Source organism: Pelmatolapia mariae, linkage group LG7 (genome assembly GCF_036321145.2).
Source record: "Pelmatolapia mariae isolate MD_Pm_ZW linkage group LG7, Pm_UMD_F_2, whole genome shotgun sequence".
NCBI lineage: Eukaryota > Metazoa > Chordata > Actinopteri > Cichliformes > Cichlidae > Pelmatolapia > Pelmatolapia mariae.
The window spans coordinates 10,833,073-10,857,603 of NC_086233.1; the positions used below are offsets into that span (position 1 = coordinate 10,833,073).

Sequence of the window (24,531 nt, forward strand, 5' to 3'; positions counted from 1 at the left end):
TGAGTTCCTGATGAAGGCTCTTAGGGTCCTGTTGATCTTGTACAATTCTAGGCATTCCAGTATCCAGCTGTGGGGCATTGATATATATATGTGTATATATATATATATATATATATATACATATATATATATATAATGTGGCTATGTGGTGTGGTTTCTGGGCTCAGTTGTAGGAGGAAGAGGTGGAGTGGTGTGTTTTGGGCTGATGAGGAGGGTGGCACATGTGTTGAGCACGTCTAATTAACCTCTCATCTGATACTAGGTGCAGGGCTGGAAATGGATGCGACAAGAAGGTAACTAATGAATTGGGGGAAGAGCACCCCACAGCCCGGCACAAAGAAGTAAAGGATAAGACTGTAGGTAAAAAAGTGTGGAAAAATTAACAACTGCTTGTGTGGAACCTAGCATTCTTATGTATCCTTAGTGGTGGGAATTCACAGTGGCAAGGTCAACTGCTACAAATATGCATGCAAAATCTGAGTTAGAAAAATGTGAGATGCTAGACATGGTGTCATGGTCCTGGGTCATTTGATCCAGTGTTTTGAACTCTTGTGTTTTGGTGTCTGTTATGTTATTTTAGTCTTAAGTTTATTCTCTTTTAGTTTCTTGTCCATTTAGGTTCCCCTTATGTCTTTGTCCTCTGTATCCCTCTCTGTGTTTTTGTTTTTATGTGCCTGTGTGTGTCGTTGTGTCTTGTTTCCCTTTTCTGTCTCATGTTCTCCTCCTTGTGTTTCATTCCATGCCTCCCCCGTCTGTCATGTTTATCCATGTTTCTGCAGTCCGTCATGCCTCTCCCTCACCCTCTCTCATCATCTCTTGCTCTCTCTCGTACCTCTCACTCTCTTTTGTTTCCTTGCCTTCTCTGTTTCTTTCTCCCTCGCCTTCTTAGAGGTGTATATGTTTCATCTCCCTTATCTGTTCCAGTGTTTCTCTCCTTGTGTTCTGTCTCCTCTCCCGTGTTTCGTGTCCGCATGTCCTATTGTCAAGCTCGCGTGTCCATGTCTGCTTCTCACTGTGCATGTCACTTCCCGTCTTACTTTGAAGGTACCTGTTATGTTCAGCTTTGCCTCCTTTGTCTCGTCGTGTCTGATTAGCCCCAGCTGTGTTTCCCTCCTGTTTCTTGTTCCCTCATGATTCCTTGTGTATTTAAGCCCTCTGTTTCCCTCTGTATGTTGTTGTGATCTCCATCATGGCTGTGTGTTTCTCCGCGTGTTCTGTTCGTAAGGTTCTCCTGGTTTAGTTTGTATTATTTTATATCCTACAATAAAAGCTGTGTTTTTGAGTTAAAGTTCTGCCTGTGAGTCTGCATTTGGGTCCTACGCTGCCTGCTTCACAGCCAGTTTATGACACATGGCACATTGTAATTAGGTATTACCCGTCCATCCAGCCAAACAGCGGCAGTGACCAGTAGCGTGGTGACATCCATCAGCATGATTGCAGTCACAGCGTTCTTTACAATCCAGACCATAGGTACCATCCTAAAGGAAAAAAAAACCCCCAAGGCAATCCATGATGAAATGTAGAAACATGTTCACTCATATGACATGTGGCAGTTGGTTATCAAGATGATCAAAAATATGGTGTATGGTCTGAAAAACAACTGAGGTGTGGTTTGGCTCCGTTTCAAAATACAGATGTTTAGTGTTATTAAAAGCTGAGGTCCAAAAACAGTTCAAAAAAGTTCAAACTTCTCAATACCAGATTTTTTCTTTGTACTATATTTATTCAAATATAAAGTTCAAATGATTTGTATTTTTGTTGTGTGAATTCTATTTACAAATTTCATAAGATACCAATTTTTTGAAAGTAGCGATAAAACATAGAACAATGATTTTCTTTTTCAAAAAATTTTGGGAGCTTCCATATAATCCTATAACTCACCTGACAGTGGAGTTCACATCTCTCTCCTCTCCAGCCCGGAGCACAGGTACAGTGACCATCCAGTGGGTTGCACGCTCCTCCGTTCCCACACATGCATGTGGAATCACATCCCAAACCCCATGTGCCACTGGGACAGTTGATGGAGCAGTCTAACCCATGCCACCCTGATTAGACAAGGTAATTTATATTTGAACACATGTAAACCTTACTTTTGATTAACTTATGAAAGCATTTTTATTCAGTGCAGCACAAAGATCAAAATATTTCTGTATTAATATAACACACGAACTGAGATTTGTATTAATTTGATAAACTGAACTAGTTGAACTAGTGCTCAAATATAGTGTAGAATATTCACTTCATTTGACCGAGTTTTGAAAGAGAGAGGGAGAGAGAAAACTCGAAAGCCTACACAGAATGATACTGTACCATAGAAATAAAAACATAACTATGACCATCGATGAAGGTTATTTTTTATATTGTGGGGACAAAAGAGACTATTGAAAAAGATCCGTAAACCAAATGTTAGTGAAGAGAAGCAAGGTGAGCATCACAAAATGTGTTGCAGGCTCTAATGTGTGTACAGAGGAGATAAAGGTGTTGCTGGACTAGGAAGGCAAAGTCTCTGACCTCGCATTTTCATTCTAGGCTTCTACAGGCAGTGTTCATGAATTTAGAAAATACTTATTTAACTTTTGCAATCCTTACTTTGACTTTAGTTTAAATTCTTGGATTCCTATATTCAGTTATCATTCAGAGCAAATACTGCTTTATCTCAGCAACAGTGCACTATGGACCTGGGAATATTTTAGATGTGATGAGTCAAACGTTTGACTCATCAAGTGTTTATCAGAAGGATATTAATAACCAATCCAGGGGAACTATATAGAGAAACGGCTGTAACTTGTAGCAAATGCATGGGTAATATTAATAGTAACTAACCTGGCTTACATGAACAGGATCCATCTATGGGGGAACACTTAGCTTTGTTCTTACAGTTGCAGCTGGAGGAGCAGTTCACACCAAATGTTCCTGCTGGGCATGGCACTGAACATATGGGACCCTGAGAAGGTTAACAGACAAAATGCTAAAAGTGACGATGAAAACAACACAGTTTCATTTTTTGGTAACTTTGCTTGCTTTTGTCTTTTGTGTAAAGTTTGATCATTAAGAGACCTGAAGGGACAGTTCATCAAACTGTCACTTTCTTCTGATCCACTCTTCTTTTACTCTTGTTTAGATGAGGATCATATTGCCACATCTATACAGAACCCAAAATGCAAACAATTGCTCACTGAATCTATTTGGATACGACTACTGTGGCTGGAGAACTGGTTGCCTTGACACAATTCTTTAAGCACATAATGTAGCCTCACAAGCTACATTATTCAAAGGAATTGATGTTGTGAGGAATAATTCTGAGCTTTGACTACACTCGTTGCTAAGCTAACCCATTTTGCTTTCACTTACAGAGTAGGAGACAAGTAAGTAGGAAACCTAACTCTAGGAAAGGAAGCAAATATTTAGATTTTCTAAAATTTTCAACAGTCCCAAAATAGTTGTGTCCAGACAGTGAACAAAACTATCATGTGTATGTGTGTGAGAAAGAAAAATAATTAAAAGCTTTTTTCTGAAAACAGAATTGCACATTTTGTCGACGTTTCAACCTGTTGCCACTAGATCTTTCTACAAAGCCACATATGCAATAACAGTACGGGCAGAGCCTCACATTATCCATTTGTTTGTTTGTTTGTTGGTAATTTTTGAAACATTAATCTATACTGGAATGATGGTTGTGAATAAGGCAGTCAGTCGGGTTAATGGGCCCACACAGTGTTGGGAAGTATATCTTGTGCTTGTATTATGTATCTTACTTAAGAAAGGCAAATAGATTTCCCATTAACAACATGCATAAACAATTCCCAGCAGAAAATACTGCTTGCATTACTCTGCAACATTTCCTTCATTGCCAAATAACTCCCATTTAAATTGCCAGAAATATGCACCCCTCTGCCTTCACATCCCATTCTTAATGCATAGGGTTTACAGTAGCTATAACAGCTGATATTTACACCTATAACAGCTTCAACGCCTCTGGGAAGGTGTTTATGGGAATTTTTGACTATCTTTTCTTCCAGAAGCTCATTTTTCAGGTCAGACACTTATGTTGGAGAAGACCCAGCTCAGAGTCTCTTTTTCATTCCAATTAGTTCTTTCGGGTTGAGGTCAGGACTCCGTACAGGCCTATCAAGTTCTTCCACACCAAACTCTCTAATCCATGTCTTTATGGACTTGTGTGCAGTCATGTTAAAACAGGATGAGCCCGTAAAAAGACTGTTCTCACAGTGTTGGGAGCATGTCCAAAATGTCTTGGTATGCTGAAGAATTAAGAGCTTCTTTCACCAGAACTCAGGGGCCGAGCCCAACCCCTGCAAAACAACCCCACAACTTAGGCTACGTTCGCACTGCAGGCGAAAGCGCATCAAATCCGACTTTTTTGACCCTATGCGACCCATATCCGATCATGGTATGACAGTGTGAACAGCACAAATCCGATATTTTCAAATCCGACCTGGGTCACTCTCCGATACATATCTGATGTTTTAGAAAGCGACTGCTGTTTGAATGGTCATGTCGCATTAAATCCGTCTTTTACATCACTGACACAAGACAGACGCCAATTATCAGCGCTGGAGAAGCACCGGAGAAGACATCATGAACGCTTCCTGGCCATCCAGTGTAGATGTTAGTGAAACTGTTGGGAAGACAGTATTGGAGAAACGTGAACATTTTATTTGTAGTGTATAATCTGCAGATTCTGACAGAAATCTGCAACTATCCTTTGAAGCACCGCTCCTCTCTAAAACAGCAATAAGGATCATTATTAGGCCATATGTAAATAACAAAATAACTTTATAACTTAAAGCAAAATTGGGAAACGTAAAGTCCGAAACAAGTCTATATTAATGGCCGTCAGTCAAACAATACTGTTTGGTCTGGGTCTAAACAGAGCGTGTTGCGCTTCTTTTGCCACTTTGAGGGTTCACACTAGTTTGCTGTCACATTTTATTTGTAGTGTGAACAAGCAGACAAAAAAATTGGATTTGATCAAAAAATCGGAATTGAGCATTAAGACCTGCAGTGTGAAGGTAGCCATAATCCCCCTCCGCCAAACTTTAGACTTGGTACAATGCAGTTAGACCAAATACATTTCTCCTGGCAACTATCAAACCTAGACTTGTCCATCGGATTGCCAGATGAAGAGACTCATCACACCAGACAACATGTCTCCACTGCTCTGGAGTCCGGTGGCAGTGTGCATCCAACATTTTGCATTGTGCTTGGATGCATCTGCTTGGCCATGAAAAAGGAATTCCATGAAGCTCTCTATCTGCTGTTCTTGAGCTAATCTGAAGGCCAGAGGAAATTTGGAGTTCTGTAGCTACTGACTCTGCAGAAAAGTGGTGATCTATATGCCTCAGTATCCATCGATCCCACTCTGTGATTTTATGTGGCCCACCACTTTTTTGCTGTTCTTCCTAATCACTTACACTTTGTTCTAATACCGCTAACAACTGAATGTGGAATACTTAGAAGTGAATAATTTCATGACAGGTGGCATCCTAGCACAGCCTAGCTTTATAGGTTATTAATGTGTTATTATTTGGAAACAGACGGTTTTGCATTTTGCAGCTCTGTTTACGCTGCTTACTAACTGTAGTGATTACTGAATTTAGACAGTAATGCATCACATTGCTGCTTTTCAAAAAACATGCAATGTGATTACAGCAATGTCTTACAATATTGCATGTACCATGTGCAGTATACTTAGATCTGATATCATGTATCACATATTTATGATTTGTGACATAAAACACTCACTGGCATTTACACATATTAATATATGGGTTTACCGTGAAGCCTGGAGCACAGATACACTTTCCAGTCACACTGTGGCAATCAGCACCATTCTGGCACTGGCACACCTGCTGACAGGACTCGCCATAAAATCCTGGAGTGCACGTCTCATTGCAGTAGAGACCTGACCAACCAGGCAGACATGTGCACTCCCCTGATATCGGGTGGCAGCTGGTGACAAGAGAGAAAAAGATAATAGTTATAAACTTTGTTGAGGTGTTTCCTACAGTCAAGATTCCTACTAGTCAGTACTATTTCCTACTTAAAGTATTTAGTGTGCTTGAAACAAATTTTTCTATGACCTGTTTTTTTTTTTTTTTTTAAGATCAGTGACTATCTCTAGTATTTAATCCCAAAGATTAGCTAACACATTAGTAGTATTTCTGCAGTTATCTACAAATATGAAGTGCACTGTCATGCTTCCCTGTGGGACTGAGCTTAGCTTTTCTTTTAGCTTGTACAACTTCTCTACATCCTAACAGTGCTCACTGGAAACACACTGAAAGCCTAACAGCAGTGGCAACAGGCAAATCAGGCCATAAGTGTTTCTTCTAGCTGTCTTGGACTAAATCTGAAAAAACAAAAACAAAAAAAAACCCCAACAACCCCTAAACAAACTATCTAAAATCTAAATCTAAAAATGAATTACAATATACCTGAGGAAGACGTTTTTCATTTTTCAGTGTGTGGGTTAACTGTAGTAATACAGGTGAAATGTGGCTATATTTGATAGTAACAGAGTTTGACTGACAGATGGTGTATCTGACACAGCAGTCCCATTGAGAAAGAAGCAGTACAGCTGTTATCTGCAATGACACATGCAGCCCACCAGCTGTGCTAAGCTAACTGATCACTACACTCAGTTGTCTACAGACACAGCGGTCATATACACAAATCTATACATGCAACATGTCAAACTGCTAAAACCCAAAAGATACAAAGGAAACACAGAGTTATATTTTGGAATTCAGGGAACCGTGAGGCAGCATTAATCAAATGGCTTCAAACTGACCCTGATCTGCAGATCAAAGTTTGTCAAAGATGACAACACGATTTACTACATACCCACGAGTGTTCTGGACATAGCACGGACATCTCCTATCGCAACGCAGGCCGTAGATTCCTTCAGGACACAGTCGGACATCACATGTCTTTCCTGTGTATCCTGGCTCACAAAGACACATTCCATTGCTGTGGTAGCACTTGCTGTTGTTTTTACAATTACATGTCTTTGCACAGGCAGCACCATAAGTACCAAGGGGACACTCATCCTGGCACCTGTTTATAGAGACAGAAATATCCAGAGACAGTGATTAGGAAAAAGAGGTGGTGATCAATGACCATTCTCTCAAATGAAATATGAATTGTTGCGTATTTAGCTCCGTGACTATGGAAAGAGGCCTATGGTTAATTTGTTTTTTACTGGCTGCAAATCTGGAATGTGTAGTTGTCTGTCTCAGACAGTCAGAAATATTATAATTCAGATCATTTATCAGTACATATCCATATTTTATATCTATGTATAAAAACAAAGAGTGATGAAACCTGCAGCTTCAGATTCTGTGAGACGTCGGCTTTCAGCACGCGCATGTCGATGCCCGTCAGGTGCTTTGTGTTTACATCTTTTCGCAGAATCCATTTACCTGCTCTCATTTGCTGTTTTAGCTGTTTGGCAGTTGTTGAAATAGTTTCGTGACCTTTAACCTGAGATTCTGGCGTTTTTCTGGCAGAATACATTTATATTAAAAAAATCGATTCAGGATCTAATGAATCGATATTTCATTATTCAAACTAAAATCAGTTTGAATTGGGAAATCGATTTTTTTAAACCACCACTAGATAACGAGCAACCAGGTCGAAAACCACATTGTGCTTCCGGTGTCCGAGGTTCAAATAACAGAGGGACTCTCCTTTCCAGCACCCTGGCATAGAGTTTTCTCCCTATAATTGGAACACACCTTCTGGTCCCCCTTCTTAAAGATGGAAACAACCACCCCAATCTGCCAATCCAGAGGTACCGCCCCTGACCCCTCCACACAACATTGTAGGGGCGTGCCAACCAAGACAGCCCTACAACATCAACAGCTTTCGGGAACTCAGGGTGAACCTCATCCACCCCAGGGGCCCTGCCACCAAGGAGTTATTTAACTACCTCAGGGACCTCACCCCCAGAGATAGACGAGTTGTCCCCCTTGTCCCTATTCGGTCTTTAAGTCTGACATCATTAGACATTTCTGGGCACAAACTCTGCTGCAGGTCCCTAAGTCAAATGATCACTGCAGCATTACTGAGAGAGAGAAAAACTGTCTAAATTCTTTCCTCTCTAATAAAATGATCAGTGTGGCTGCTCTACCAGGTGTAACAATTAAGTTTAACATCCAGGCATCCATGAAAACAGAATTTATGACATTTAACGGCTTTAGAAGTTAGCTTCCATCTAAATATAATTAACCATGTTCTGACTGAGGGATTTATGACACAAATTCAAACGTACAGCTCTGCTATCACTTCCAACATAAATGAAGACAGAAAACTAAACAGCAGTGACGTTTGTAAGGTTACTGAAGTTGGGCTAGCTGGTATATAATGATGTGCTACGTGATCGCTAGCGCGACAAAGCTTTTTAAGCATTACTTAAACAGTAAAGCTGGAGGACAAATGCTAACGAACGCAGGAATTTTTCCCACTCGATAAAAGTTAATGTGAGGGCTTCCAATGGTTAGGGGCAAATGCCATCGCATGGCAGGATGCTGTAAACGGACCAAACCTCAGTCAGGAGAACAACTGAGATAATCCATCCACAATACGAGGTTAGTCATTAATATACTGCTGCAAGGGCTGGGCTGTAGTTACATTGTAAGGTTTTAAAAACTGAGCTTTAAAATGATTAGTGGTAATGAAAACCGAGAGAAGCCGACAGTGATCACTGACAGTTTTTTAGGGGCTTGTTGAGATTAAATAGAACAAGATACTAAGCATTAAAACATGTTAAAAACACAACAGCCTTATTAAATGCAGACTACTTTGGGCCCGGAAGCAGGATTCATCACGTCATCACTTAAAGACCGGATACTCCGCTTCCTCCACGGATGACGTGCCAGTGGGATTAAGGAGGTCCTCGAGTATTCCTATTCTTTACTATCTAAATAAATTCACTGAAATTTTTACACTAAGTCCTGCATTTGAATCCTGCTTTGCCTCGTGGTGTCAGGGTCCTTGGGTTTTGGACCCAGGGTTTTGAGTTTTTTGTGAGCTCATGATCTGTTTTGATTTTGAGAAAGAACTTATGTTTAGCTTTTTTTAGTTTTCTGATAGTAGTTGATCATTTGTTCCTCTGTGTTTGGTCATTCCCATTTTTGATCCCTCTCTGTTTCCCATATCTGTCTAGTTCTGTGTTCTTTGTCTGTATTTGTCTGGTCTCCCTGTTCAGTTGTGTCAAATTAGTCTTCTCCTCCCAGTCAGTCATGTCTCTGTTTATCATTTGTCTGTGTCAAGTTTGTACAACGGGTAAAATAAGTATTGAACACAAGTAAATATATTTCTTAAGGTGACATGAAATTCTCACCAGATGTCTGTAACAGCAACCCATCCAATCCACACATCCAAAGAAATCAAACAATAAATGTGCATAAATTAAATTGTTTAATACTGAAAAATGGCACAAGGAAAAGCATTGAACATGATTACTGAAATGTATTTAATACTTAAAATAAAAAGCTTTTGTTGGCGATGACAAGATGCCTCATGTATGGAGAAACTTTGCTCAGGTATGATTTTGGCCCATTCCTCCACACAGTCTTCAAATACTTAAGGTTTTGCAGGCCCCTTCTATGCACTCTGAGCTTTAAATATTAGTCATGCAGATGTTTGGTATTGAGCATATCCTGATTTTTGGGTATAAAAAACCCAGGACTGTACTGTGGGGCTTTGTTGTAAAGGTCTCTCTTACCGTTCTCCTGTGTATCCAGGGCTACAGACGCACTGTCCAGTAGATGACACACAAACGCCATTGTTGTGACACTGACATTCCTGGGAACAGTTTTTTCCAAATCTCCCTTCTGGACATGGCTGACCACAAACTGTTCCCTGCAGACAACAGCACAAACATGTATTTATCGTATACAGAATCTGCAATAATAACTTCAATAATTATAACTTCAAAAATAAATTCTCTTCCTAGAAAATATTCACAGAGCTCCTGTATCAAAAGTTCCTCTCTGGTTTAGCTCATGCTTGCATATTACCATAAAATACTAGCATGTCTAGTGAGCTGATTTTCTTAAAGAGTTAAGGAACAGTTAGTGTTTGTACCATCCATCCTGCTGGACAGGAGCACTCTCCGGTTACATGGTGACACACTCCTCCATTCTGACATGGACATCTCTCCTCACATTGCTGCCCATGTTTACCTGGTGGACAGAGTTCTTCACACCTTCAGGAAAAAGAAAACAACACTTGGTACATCTTTGCACTTCTGAATTTTATTTGAGATTACAGACAATTAGCTGTAATTTTATAGAGCGAGTATAAAGTAAAATTGTGCTGACCCTTGTTTCACTAAAACTTTGTTTTAAAGTTGCACCTTCTGGCATCAACTCGACCTGCCATGTTTGATGGAAGAAAAATGCCGAATATTACCTAAAAGAACAGTATCCCTATAGTCAAGCACAGAGATGGAAAGACTGTACTTTGAGTACTATTAGTCTTTGCTAATGATACAGGACAACTTCAATAGACCTGGGCTCTGTACTGAAAAATCTTGGACGAGAACCTCTTTCCCTTTCCCAGAACATGTGGATGGGTCTTCCAGCGTGACAATAATGGAAAAAATCCCACCAAGGCAACAAAGGAGTGGTTAAAGTAGAACCACACTTAAGTCACAGTGTGTCCTAGTTTCTGTAAAGAGAAGTGGGACAAAATCTGTCCTTTGTGCAAACCTTTAGGGTAACTAGAAGTAATGTCTTACTACTGTGCTTCCCAACTAGGGTTTCTCCATCAGTTAGTAAGTCAGGTTTTGCGTGGTGATCAAATAGAAATTAGAGACTGTTCATTTATTCATAAGTGAGCAGTCTAACAAATTCAGTGGACAATCAAATAATTATTCCCCTGACTGTAGATACTATATATCTATCTATATATTGGAAAATTCTGTGCTTCAACAATGACATAAAATTAAAAAATGATCAGTATAACTCTTCCTTTTTATTGTCATCCATTAATAAACTAATCAATTCCTCACTAGTGTCTGAACTTAATAAATGTTCTATTACTACAACAAAGTTTCTAGTAAAAGGAAGAATATTTCTTGTAGTTATTTATTCAGCACTGCCACACATTTTTTTTCTAATCTTTTTCATCATTTCTACATTCAATTAAATTTCAGTTCAATTCAGTTTTATTTATACAGCACCAAATCACAACAACAGTCACCTCAAGGTGCTTTACAATGTAAGGCAGATCAGAGAGAGAAACCCAACAATCATATGAACCCATATGATGCCCTATTTGGTGACAGTGGGAAGTAAAAACTGCATTTTTACAGGAAGAAACCTCCAGCAGAATCAGGCTCAGAGAGGGGCGACCATGACTGGTTGGGGTGAGGGGAGGAAGACAAGACAAAAGACATGCTGTGGAAGAGAGCCAGAGATTAATATTTACTAATGACTAAATGCAGAGTGTGTCTTTAGTGAATACAAACTAGGATGTGGTTCCACAGAAGAAAGTCCTAAAACCTGGTGGCTCTGCCTCCCGTTCTAATTTTAAATATCCTAGGAACCACAAGTAAACTAGCAGTCTCAGAGCAAAGTGCGCTATTGGGGTGATACGGTACTATGAGGTCTTTAACATAAAATGGGGCCTGATTATTCAAGACCTTGTATGTGATGAGAAGGATTTTAAATCTGATTTTGGATTAAATGGGACCCAATGAATAGAAGCCACTATGGGAGAAATATGCTCTCTCTTTCTAGTCCCTGTCAGTACTGTCAGTGTAGAGGTTTTTAGGACAACCTGATAATAATAAATTACAATACTCCAGCCTAGAAATAATAAATGCATGAACTAGTTTTTTAGCATCATTACTGAAGTCACTTCAGAATTATCTTTAAAATCTTTCTATTAATTTGTAAAGCTCTCAGTGCTTTGGTCTCTGACTTGCACTGTAACCATGTCAGATTTCTCATCTGGTGCAAATCTTTTAACCGTCCAGAGAACCGTCCAGTGTGTGCACACAATGTTTAAGAATAATGATATGTGCTGTATAAATGAAATTGCCATAACCATAGATACTAGGCTTTAATGTTATGTCACTGTTGGCATTAGACGCACTCTGGTATTCTCCAGTTGCATAATAACAGGCAGCACCAATCTACGATTTCTGCTGGTATCCATTCTTATAGGTGCCTACCTTTTCTTTTATGTCACTGTTGGTATTAGAAGCAGGAAACCAATTTAACAAATGATCTCTCCTGACTTACAAAGCACCAGTGTATCCTGGTGGGCACTTGCATTCTCCGGTCACATGATGACAGGCAGCACCATTCTGGCATTGGCATTTCTGCTGGCATCCATTCCCATAAGTGCCTACTTCACACGACGCCTCACAGCGCCAACCTCTGTATCCAGGAGTGCAGATACAAGCTCCAGTGATAGGGTTACACAGAGCTCCATTCTGGCACTGACATCTGTTACTGCAGTGGGAACCCCAGTGATGATTGTCACAAGCTGAAAAGAAAGAAAGAAAAAAATCTAAATATATATTTTTTATCTTTCATGTTTGTCTTACTTGACATGTATCACAGAACTGGACATAGGTTGTCATTTCTAATTGCATACGAAACTATAATAGATCAAGATGTTAGAGATGCCGTGAGTCTGCAAGTAAAATCTATTATAGGGAGTTAGCACCTTATTTCGGCTTGCACATAAAAACTCACTCAAAACACTCATCAATATCACTGTCCAGATCTTTTTTCAGTCCCCCAGAGTGCTGAAGTGGATTTAAATATAGCTATAATTCTTATTTTTTATTACCTTTAAAGCTGTCTAGGAGTAAAATAGCAGAGAAAATAAGTGACATAAACATTTACAATATGTGATGTGCCACCAAATGCTTCCAAGATAATAATAATCATCATCATCATCATCAACATTCTTCACTACAAAATGCCTCAGGCTCTCTTAGGTGTGCCTTTCTCGGATGAAAAATCATTGTGCTCAGCATTGTGTGGACTTTCTGGGCTTTCCTAATTGCTTTCCTAAATAAATAAATGCAGCGCAGCTTTATTTCTGCATCCTTCATTATAACCCCCATCTGAGTTGTAAGTGTAATCTTTGCTCCTCTATACTGGAACAGAATATCCTTTTCTGGCACGTCATAGTCTTCTGCCTTTGGTTCTTCATGAATATAGCACCATCTACAGGTTTTGAGGGTTTCTATCAGGCCAAATGGTTTGTGGGTGGAACACCGAAGTTTTCTGTATATTCTGCTGTCAGGAAGATATTCATTTTTTGTTATATACTATACACATACACATCTAAATTTAAAGAAAGAAAGAAAGAAATAGGTGCCATTTAAGCTACGCAAGGCTTTTCTGCATTTGTCAACACATGGAGTGTTTATTAGCGGTAACTTATTCATCTTATTCATTGTCCTATATCCATGATTTGTCTCTTATCATCCATTTTATTTTCCTGTGGTTGTCCTGCTAAATTGACATATTGACATAGCTGGTGTTGGTGTCAAAGTCTTCCTGTTTATTCACATTTCTTCTTCTGTTCTCAAGTTATTTGTTCCCTACTTCTGTCTCTTGGCCTCCAACGGCCCTTGTGCCTTATTGCAGTGCCTGCCCTAATTCCTATCACTGTCAATTCCTATGACTGATTTAGTAAATCTTGTTCTATCTGTCCTATACATCACAGTTATTAGAAGTTTAAGAACTGTAATGTATAGAATCAAGTGGCTTAAGAGTACTGGCACCAGGATGTATACATGCAAATTACATCTGCAAAGTTAAGGACTGTTAAAATGTTGCACAATCCTCAGCCTACTGCTAAAAGACAGGCTAAAAGACTCATCAGACGCTCAAAACGAATATTACTTTTTGTATGAAAAATCCTTGCACATCAAGAAGCCATGCTCAGCCGCCATTAACAGATTCTCAGTATCAGTCAGTTCATCCACTATCACCTTAATTACACTCGACTTCAACAACAACACTTCTGGGTCTCAGTCAGTGTAAGTTCCAGCAATCCCCTCACAGCATCCATGCCAGGTTTCCCAGCCTATCTTCCATGAAGCATTTATACCAACCCCTGGAGCTTGAGGGGTGATGACTGGTTTTGTGGATTGCTCTTTCGGGTTTCATTAGTCTTTGGTCAGCCGCCTCAGTTCTCTGCTTCAAATATGTCTAATGTAGTTTATTTTGTGTATTTATTCAAGAGAACAGTATTAGATTTGGCAGAAACAGTATTTCCCCCCAGGGATATTTTCACCTTTTCATACTGGGAGTTTTTGACTAAATTATAACAGCTTATGAGTATTCCCTGTCAAATGGATGTTGCACATCTTAACAGACTCTTAAGGCCATTGGCAGTGAATCTGCAGCATTGCAGGGTCTTTGGTGGATTTCTGCATATTAGCTGCCAGGTCAGCATATAATGTTGCAGAGGGAAAGTCTCAACTAAAAATGAACAAAAAGACAACATATCTACTAGGGATGAAGCACCAACCCGTCAAGCTCTCATTAATTTATGTTTAAAGACTGATAATTGCCTACAGGAACTGACTACAAATCTCATCAGTCCAGTGCATGACCTTCCACACCATGTCCTCAGTGCAATCTTGTTTTGTCTTAAACATGAGCAACTGGCTAATACATTTTGGCTGTAATTTTTTGGGCTTCAACTTTTATTCTCCAAGCCTGGTGTATCTGCTAACTAATGAAAAGCTGCTGGCTGTGAAAAATCCACAGTAAAACCCACTGATTGCAGTTGTATCCTTTTACAAGCAACTTTATTTCTGCATGTATTAATATGTAGTGCAATGAAGCACCGCAAAAAACTCAGGGACTCAAAAATACTTGTGGTTTCCAGTGCTACCTTAGCCTCCTAGTAGATGCACCTATAGTATAAAATTGAAAGTCTTTGGTGTCATCTTGCTTGATTTTCAGAAAAAATAACAGAGAGTTTGACTGAGAGTCTGACTGAGACTCAAAACTAGTCCAAGATTTTTAATAGTTGAACAGAAATCTGAACATCGACATTTTAAAAAAGATAGGATGCTGTGTAAAATGTCAATAAAAAGGTAGTAATACTGCAAATACAACTTGCGTTGATGGTGAGAAGGTATAGCCCTCAGTTACATTTTAAGTTAAAATAAATTATTATTTTTTTTTTATTAGCAATGAATTTTATTTAAGGTCGAGCTCCTTTATTTCGACTACCACAAAATGCTTGGCATTTATATGCCTTGCATGCAGAGTAATGCTGCCATTTCCAGCTACTCCACTATTCTGAAGTTGTTCAAGTGATTAACAGGCTCCTTTTCTTCCTTCTGCATTAGAGCGCTTCACTCTGGCCTGATAAAATGTACATGCTCTCTTACCTCCGGCGGTTTGGCCTTGTGTGACAAACAGCAGCGGGGCTGAAGGGGGAGGAGGAGAATAGAGATACTAACATGTACATATAAAAATCTCTTCCATTCAAGTCCGCTATCACGATACCTTTTTGAAACCTGACCTAGATTGAATAAAAGCTCAACTCCCGGAGCTTAGGGCTCTTCATCTACTTCCCGGAGAAAAGATTGTTCTCTTTCATCAGCCTATTCAAAACAGCCACACACACACACACGCAGAAAAAATACTGTGGCACGGTTTTGTCACAACGCTGGTTGCATCACAGTCTCAAATAGGATCCTAAGGATTTTATTTTCTAAAATGTTCAACATGAGAAAAATTTGTCAGACCTCACATTGTTATCCTGAGCTCTCACTTTCTGCCACAGTAAATTTGACTGTTTTAAGTATATTCACTTGAATCTGCATCAGATAAATTTTAAAAGCTTCTTCTAATCACAAACCAAGAAAGAGTATAAAAGAGTTGGGTGAGCAGAGAAAAGACTGGGAGCCAGTGACTGCCAGTTGTTCAGAGTGGGTTCAGATCTTACTCTCCACACTGGGGAGCCTGGATGTTTTTCCATCTATTTAGTGATTACCCAGCCTGCCAAGAATGGTGCACTCATGGGAACAGAAAGCAGTGTCATACTAATACGAAGGATTCCCAGTGAGAAGAAACAGCTGTAGCATTCCTCCAGTTTTCCTCTCTCAGGAGGTGTGTGTGTCATCCTCCAGAGTTTTTAATTGTCAAGTTATTTTGTTAAACATGTCTGTAGACAGGTAAATCAACCCAGTTATTAGACATGTTCACAATTTAAGGAAATGATCAGACAAGAGAGGGTTTTTAGGAAACACTGTTCAATGTTCGGTTTCTATGCCACATGTTAAAACAAGATCTAGAGTGTGATTAAAGTGGTGGGTTCTTTACAGGCTGTCAGTTTTAGTATCTACATGAATGTTAAAAATCACCTACAATTAAGTATTTTATCTGAGCTGAGCACTAAATCAGATAAAATGTCTAAAAGGGGATGATTTGGGCTTGTTTTAGGGCCACAAGACCTGGGCACTTTGCAGTCATAAAGCCAACCATGAACTATACTGTATACCAAAGTGAGGCCATTTCTCAAATAGTAACAGCGACGTTTTTTAATGATTTAAATATTAATTCAATATTTGAATAATTTAAATAACAGCAATACTGTAATTAGTTATAAAGCATTTTGTTGGCTTTTAGGGCTCAGATCATATTATGTGAAATGTTTGGGTATTATACAAAATATTTTTGCTGTTTGAGGTGGAATTATGTTTAATAATTTCTGTCATTAGCAGACTACTGAGAGTCTTTGTTGACATCTAAGAGGTCAAAGTGATCTACCGATATAAACACAAAAGAGAATATTTTTTACATAGACAGTGGAATATAGTCCATAATGTTGATGTTACTTTGATTTCACAGCTGAATTTGAGCCCCTCCTGAGGATCTTGTGTTATTATCATGTGTACTAAATCACAAGCTCCACTGCCTCAGGTCACTTCCTCACGCAAAAGTTTCTCCTCCTGCTATTACTCCTAACCATAACCCACCCCTCCCCACTCATAATCTCTCTCTCCCTCTCTCTCTCACACACACACACACACACACACACACACACACACACACACACACACACACACACACACACACACACACACATACACACATATTGCCTTTGCCATTTCCTGTTCTTGGTATGTCAAATTGAGCCTCAGACATATTGTTGTGGTTCACTGACCTGTATGAGACAGTCAACAGATTAGTCTTTCCTCGATCTTTAGGCCATTTAATACATATTATAGAAAGCCACATGAATATGAAGTGAGTGACTAGTTCAATATACTGAGCTATTTTTGCTACATTTTACAGAAAAACCTAGTCCCTACTTCAGCACCCATTTCAAGTCAAACATGTCAGTGTAAATTGATTATTGATACGATTATTGATGTCTTCCAAATGCAATACAAATTGTCCATCAGATATTAAAAACATAAAATCATTTTCTAACAATAGCTGTCATTACTGATGGAAAATATTTCCCTCAATCTTGAGCGCCTTGAGGTGACTGGTGGTGTAATTTGAATCTATTTCATCCAAGATAGGGTTGAGAATTAACTGGAAAAAACTTGAGTTCATAAATATCCTTGCTAACTCTCATCTGAGTTTCAGAGGACATTATTGACATAAATTCTAGCCGTACATTTTTAACTGTGTAGCTGTAAAAGAAGGTCGAACATAGATTTAAGGGTTAGTCCCAAAGAGCTCAGTGGTTTTCAGAAAGAGATCTTAATATGGATATGGACCGTGAAGGACTACTGCAGGGCAACTACTGCAGGGTTAATTGTGGAAGAAAAAAATGGCTTTGCACAAAAACTACCTAATTCATGTGCAAGTGATGAAAACAAAGCAAGATATTGTGTTTGAACTTGACTGTTCCTTCAGTCAACCACATATTATATATGTAACCACATATTTTTCCCCTCATGTCTTCTGGGTTTGCAACATTTTTTATCAAGTCATTCCTACAGCTTTTATTTTCAAATAAAATATAACAAGTACAACACCTGAGTTTGCCTTTCTGTGCAAGTTACATTTTAAGATTTAAAAAATGAATAAGCAGAAAAATAGAAAAAGAAATAATAATTAACAACTGAAGTCATTTGTTCACACTTTTCTATCCACAAAGAAAAATGTGTGTGTGTGTGTGTGTGTGTGTGTGTGTGTGTGTGTGTGTGTGTAAGCAGTAAGCAGACAGGCCTGCCCTAAGGGACAGACACAACAAGCTCTTTTATCACAGGGTGAAACTGAAGACGATGGGACACACCGTGTGAGGCCCTCTTTCATTTCAGTATTTCAGTCTACATGAACGCACATTTACAGATTCATAAGAACAAAAATCACCTCTTGGTAAGTTTGCATCAACAAAATAATTTAGGCAAATGACTGTTAAAGGCAACAAACACGAACAACAGTCTCAAAATAGTGATGAGCTCAAGCTAGTTTACCAGATGCACTAACATTTGCTGTTGTGACGTTTGGGACATTTTGGTGTCAACTGATGAAGACACAAGAGAGAAGAGTCAAATACTTCCCCAATTTATGCACAGTCGAAAAACTGAATTTCCACAGTTAGAAGATAAAATCAACAAGAGACAAAGTAGACAGGCCAAACGTTTCAGTGTCCATCTTATCAGTCTAAACGACTGAGTTTGGCAGCAGCACAGACACACGATTTTTGAAAATTATGACAAAACCATTGCTTTCTAATTAAGTCTTTTCAGTTATGACATTTCCATTCCTGTTGATCATTGAATTTAGCATGTAACTGTAGAAGTATTTAGGTGTTATAGTTCTTTATTACTTTCACTTACTTTTGAAAGATCATGATCATTATTTCAACAGTAGAATATAGGAATGCTTGATGTGTTTTAAATCATATATTAGACCTCGGTGTTGGTGAGATATAAAGATGATCGCTTTTTGTTGTTTTCGTTGAGCCACAAGTAAGTAAGTAAAGTTGATTTATCTAGCACCTTTCACAGACATAACAGTCACAAAGCGCTGAACGACAATTAAGATACAGTATCAACAGTGAACCATGTTTAAAAACAAATGTCTTGGATTTCATTGTTATTTATAGTTTCTAGTCTCTTGGTGTCTGTCTCTGTGCTTCCCCTGTGGTCCTTGGGTTACGTCTAGTCAAGTTATTTTTTCATGTCTGTGTTTCACATTGTTTCAAGTGCCTGTCTCATGTTTCCTGTTTTACTACGACAGTCTCGTGTGCTATGTTAGTGTTTTCAGTTTTGCTTCCCCCATTCTTATTGTGTGTGATTACTCCCAGCTCTGCTCTCCTCCTGGGTCTCATTCCTTCGTTATCCCTCTGTGTATTTAAGCCCTTTGGCCATGTCCACACTAATACGTTTTCGTTTGAAAACACATCTTTTTCTCTCCATTTTAGCCTTCAATCCACACTGAGACGCCGTTTTTGGTCAAGGAAAATGGAGCTTTTTGAAAACGCTCTCCAAAGTGGATACATTTGAAAACATTGTTTTCACATCGCAGTGTGGACTGCGAAAACGGAGGCTTTCGAAAACGATGACACATTTTACTCGTATGATGCAGTCATGTGACCAATTCAACTAAGATGGCGAATGGTATTGTACAGCAGTTGTTTTGTTTGCTCTCAATTTTGGCAGCCCTATTAAAGAATAATATCAGTTTGTACATCCTCCAGATAGTTCCAGATAAAACTTGACACTTTTCCTCGACATTTCAAAGAGCCGGAAAGTAAATACACGGCAGACATGACGCAGGTTTCACGCATGCGTAGTACAGGAATGTAAGCGTTTTCAATGTGGATGAAAACAATTGAAAACAGTAGTGTGGACACGGAGCATTTTTAGACTAAAACACCGTTTTCAAATTTATTCGGATTAGTGTACACGTAGTCTTTGTCTTCCTGTTTGTTGCTGGATTGTCTGAATATCATCCACTGAATTTCCCATGACTCAGGTTTTTAGTTTCTTTATACTTGCTTCTAGTTTCCTCCCTTCTTCCACCCCTAGGTTTAGTCGTTTTCTTACTGCGCTTTTGTTTGTATTTTTTTTCTGCCTCAAAAAATGTCCATTTCCGAAGTGTGCATTTGGGTCCACACTCTCTCCACTCCACATGTCTGCCACAGCAGACACACAACAAAAGAAAGTCAGCAAAAAACCTGATTAAATGGAAAAAACTTCTTCTTAAAAGACTCCACAGTGTCAGCTAAACAGAGCTGAAGTGATAAACTGTTCCATAGCCTGGAAGCTTTGTCCACTCTAGTCTTCACTCTTGTATGAGGTACTACTAATAGATTTTGAGCTTGTGAATGGAGGCAACAAGCAGCAGTGTGTTTAAAAAGATGTTTGGGACAAATAGTGCGGAGCTTGTCTATTTATTGCTCTGTATGCAATTGTGAGACTCCTAAAATGAATTTTAATATCAACCAAGAGCCAATATAGAGAAAATAAAATGAGAGTGTGTCAGAAATCTGACTGCAGCATTTTTTATTGCTTGAGGTGTGACAGAGATGATTTAAGCCAAAATAAAAGGCATTACAGTAATCTAAGTGCATAATACAAACGCATGAAAATATTTTCCCATTTCATAGGAGGAAACTATAGGTTGCAATTTAGAAATACTCCTTAAATAAAAGAAACAGGATCATAAGCAAAATTTTATATTTGAGTCAAAGTTCGAGGAGGAATCAAATATTACACCAAAATGACCAACACTGGTTTTTAAAGATGAGTAAAAAGAAGCAATCATTTGACTGATTCTTGATTGTATATCAGGAGGAGCTATAATCATGGCAGTCTTGTCAGAGTTTAAAAGAAAGTAATTGTTGGAAAGCCAGCCACTAATGAGATAAACAGTCAACTAGGGTAGACAACCTATCCAGCTGGTGAGGCTTAAAACACATAGTACAGTTGAATGTCATCAGCATCAAATTAATAAGAAATGTCTGAGAAAGATTGAATAATACCAGCTAAAGGAAGCATGTGAAAGGAGAATAGCAATGGACCCAGGATGGAACCTTGAGGAATGCCACAGGTTAAACAAGCAGTGTAGAAGGAGAATCTGCTTGCCCTAACAGAACGTCCTCTCACATAAATAGGAGGAAAACCAATCTAGTGGTGAGCGAGAGTTACCAACCAAAACCTTCAGCCTAGTAATTAAATATTATGGTCAGTATCAAAGGCAGCACTGTGGTCAAGCAACACAAGCACATAGCAAAAAGATCATTACAGACCTTTAAAAGAACAGTTTCAGTGGAATGCTGCTTTTGAAAACCGGACTGAAAAGGGTCAGCAATTTGTAGTGTGCATAATAAATAAATAAATTGATTTGACAACTTTATCTAATAATTTGCTAATAAATGGTAATTTTGAAATAAGCCAGTAATTACTAGGAGACCTGGCATCAAGACTAGGTTTTTTAAGTAATGGAATGACCTCAGCATGCTTAAAGTAAGATGGAACACAACCTTGCTTCAGTGAGCTGTTAATGATAGAAAGCAACGAAGGACCCAAACAGAACAGAGGGATGCAAGATCCCTAAAGAGGGTGATGAAAGTTTCAGCTTAACCATTATTCTAACTTAGTCACTTAGTGTAATTGAACAGAATCAGGTAAATGAATCAAAGCACTGAGGGCAATCCCCATTAGTGTCATGGTCTGACCAGCCCTGCTGGGCGACCTGATCGTTTATGTTTGTGTTTATTTTGATGGAGCCGCGCTTCCCCCGGAGGCAGGTCCGCCGACCCGGAAGTAGCTCCGTTCGGAGCTTCGGCACACCGCCGATTAATTAACATTCACCAGCTGCCGTGAATTATCCACCATCAGACCCCGCTTTTTTGTCTTTCGCACCAGGAGGTGGAGAAGAGAACTCGGGAGCTGGGTGAATGGACCACGGGGAGCCACGGCCGAGGGATTTCACTGGACTGTTATTGTTTCACTCTGTAAATAAATTCACTGTCTCATTGCAAGGAGATCTGCGCTCGAGTCCGCTTCTTCCACACACCACGACAATTAGGCAAGGAACCTAAGGAGAATTTCGAGCTTAAGTCCATCACCCTATTTACAAAATCATGGATAAATACATTAAAGTCATCGTCAGAGGCTATCAATGCATGTGGAGGAGGGGAGGATATAATGCTATTAATGGTGTCAAATAACACCCTGGGATTATTTTTATGATTTTTAATGAGGCTGTTAAAATAAAAAGATCTTGCCTCTTTGAGTGCCATATTGTAAGAAAAAAGAAGTTCTTTATAGACAGTCACACCCATGGTTTTCCACAGTCTTTCTGTTTTCTGATTCAATTCAATTCAATTCAATTTTATTTATATAGCGCCAAATCACAACAAAAGTCGCCTCAAGGCGCTTCATAGGTACAGAGAAAAACCCAACAATCATATGACCCCCTATGAGCAAGCACTTTGGCGACAGTGGGAAGGAAAAACTCCCTTTTAACAGGAAGAAACCTCCGGCAGAACCAGGCTCAGGGAGGGGCGGCCATCTGCTGCGACCGGTTGGGGTGAGAGAAGGAAAACAGGATAAAGACATGCTGTGGAAGAGAGACAGAGGTTAATAACAGATATGATTCAATGCAGAGAGGTCTATTAACACATATTGAGTGAGAAAGGTGACTGGAAAGGAAAAACTCAATGCATTATGGGAATCCCCGGCAGCCTACGTCTATTGCAGCATAACTAAGGGAGGATTCAGGGTCACCTGGTCCAGCCCTAACTATATGCTTTAGCAAAAAGGAAAGTTTTAAGCCTAATCTTGAAAGTAGAGATAGTGTCTGTCTCCCGAATCCAAACTGGAAGCTGGTTCCACAGAAGAGGGGCCTGAAATCTGAAGGCTCTCCCTCCCATTCTACTTTTAAATACTCTAGGAACAACAAGTAGGCCTGCAGTGCGAGAGCGAAGTGCTCTAATAGGGTGATATGGCACTACAAGGTCATTAAGATAAGATGGGGCCTGATTATTTAAGACCTTGTATGTGAGGAGCAGGATTTTGAATTCAATTCTGGATTTAACAGGAAGCCAATGAAGGGAAGCCAAAACAGGAGAAATATGCTCTCTCTTTCTAGTCCCTGTCAGTACTCTGGCTGCACCATTTTGGATTAGCTGAAGACTTTTCAGGGAGTTTTTAGGACATCCTGATAATAATGAATTACAGTAGTCCAGCCTGGAAGTAATAAATGCATGAACTAGTTTTTCAGCGTCACTAAGAGACAGGATATTTCTAACTTTAGAAATGTTGCGCAAATGGAAGAAAGCAGTCTTACATATTTGTTTAATATGTGCGTTGAAGGACATGTCCTGGTCAAAAATGACTCCAAGGTTCCTCACAGTGTTACTGGAGGCCAAAGTAATGCCATCCAGAGTAAGAATCTGGTTAGACACCATATTTCTAAGATTTTCAGGGCCAAGTACAATAACCTCAGTTTTATCTGAATTAAGAAGCAGAAAGTTAGCGGCCATCCAGGTCTTTATGTCTTTAAGGCATTCCTGCAGTTTAACTAATTGGTGTGTGTTACCTGGCTTCATGGATAGATAGAGCTGCGTGTCATCTGCATAGCAGTGAAAATTTATGCTATGTCTTCTAATGATGCTGCCTAGGGGAAGCATGTATAATGTAAATAGAATTGGTCCTAGCACCGAACCCTGTGGAACTCCATAATTGACCTTAGTGCGTGAAGAGGACTCTCCATTTACATGCACAAATTGGAGTCTGTTAGATAGATATGATACAAACCACTGCAGTACAGTACCTGTAATACCTACAGCATGTTCTAATCGCTCTAATAGGATATTATGGTCAACAGTATCGAACGCTGCACTAAGGTTTAGTAGGACAAGCACAGAGATGAGTCCACTGTCAGAGGCCATAAGAAGATCATTTGTAACCTTCACTAAAGCTGTTTCTGTGCTGTGATGAGCTCTGAAACCTGACTGAAACTCTTCAAATAAACCATTCCTCTGCAGATGATCTGTTAGCTGTTTGACAACTACTCTTTCAAGGATTTTTGATATGAAAGGAGGTTGGAGATTGGCCTATAATTAGCTAAGACTGCTGGGTCTAGAGATGGCTTTTTGAGTAAAGGTTTAACTACAGCCACCTTGAAAGCCTGTGGTACATAGCCGATTATTAGAGATAGGTTGATCATATTTAAGATCGAAGAATTAATTAATGGTAGGACTTCTTTGAGCAGTTTTGTAGGAATGGGGTCTAAAAGACACGTTGATGGGTTTTTTTTTAAGAAAAATCAATTGGAGAAAAAGAGTCTAACTTTACATCAATGGTACTAAGAGCAGCTGTAGACGATATTACATCTGTGGGATGATTATTGGTAATTTTTTCTCTAATGATAAGAATTTTATTTGTGAAGAAGTTCATGAAGTCATTACTAGTGAACGTTAAAGGGATGGTTGGCTCAAAAGAGCTCTGACTTTTTGTCAGCCTGGCTACAGTGCTGAAGAGAAACCTGGGGTTGTTCTTATTTTCTTCAATCAGTGACGAATAGTAAGATGTTCTGG

The 24,531-nt window shown here is 39.2% G+C and overlaps 1 protein-coding gene across 1 annotated transcript in view; it reads right to left on the bottom strand.

Moving 5' to 3' along the window:
- megf10 (multiple EGF-like-domains 10) overlaps positions 1 to 24,531 on the bottom strand; it is a 65,331-nt gene that overhangs the window by 25,690 nt on the left and 15,110 nt on the right. Inside the window, exons 6-13 of the mRNA XM_063477887.1 lie at positions 12,276 to 12,522; positions 10,111 to 10,231; positions 9,749 to 9,885; positions 6,865 to 7,077; positions 5,796 to 5,970; positions 2,824 to 2,944; positions 1,882 to 2,045; positions 1,376 to 1,478 (exon numbers count right to left, since the gene is read on the bottom strand). Coding sequence (XP_063333957.1) covers positions 1,376 to 1,478; positions 1,882 to 2,045; positions 2,824 to 2,944; positions 5,796 to 5,970; positions 6,865 to 7,077; positions 9,749 to 9,885; positions 10,111 to 10,231; positions 12,276 to 12,522 — 1,281 coding nt within the window. The remainder of the gene's footprint in view (positions 1 to 1,375; positions 1,479 to 1,881; positions 2,046 to 2,823; positions 2,945 to 5,795; positions 5,971 to 6,864; positions 7,078 to 9,748; positions 9,886 to 10,110; positions 10,232 to 12,275; positions 12,523 to 24,531) is intronic.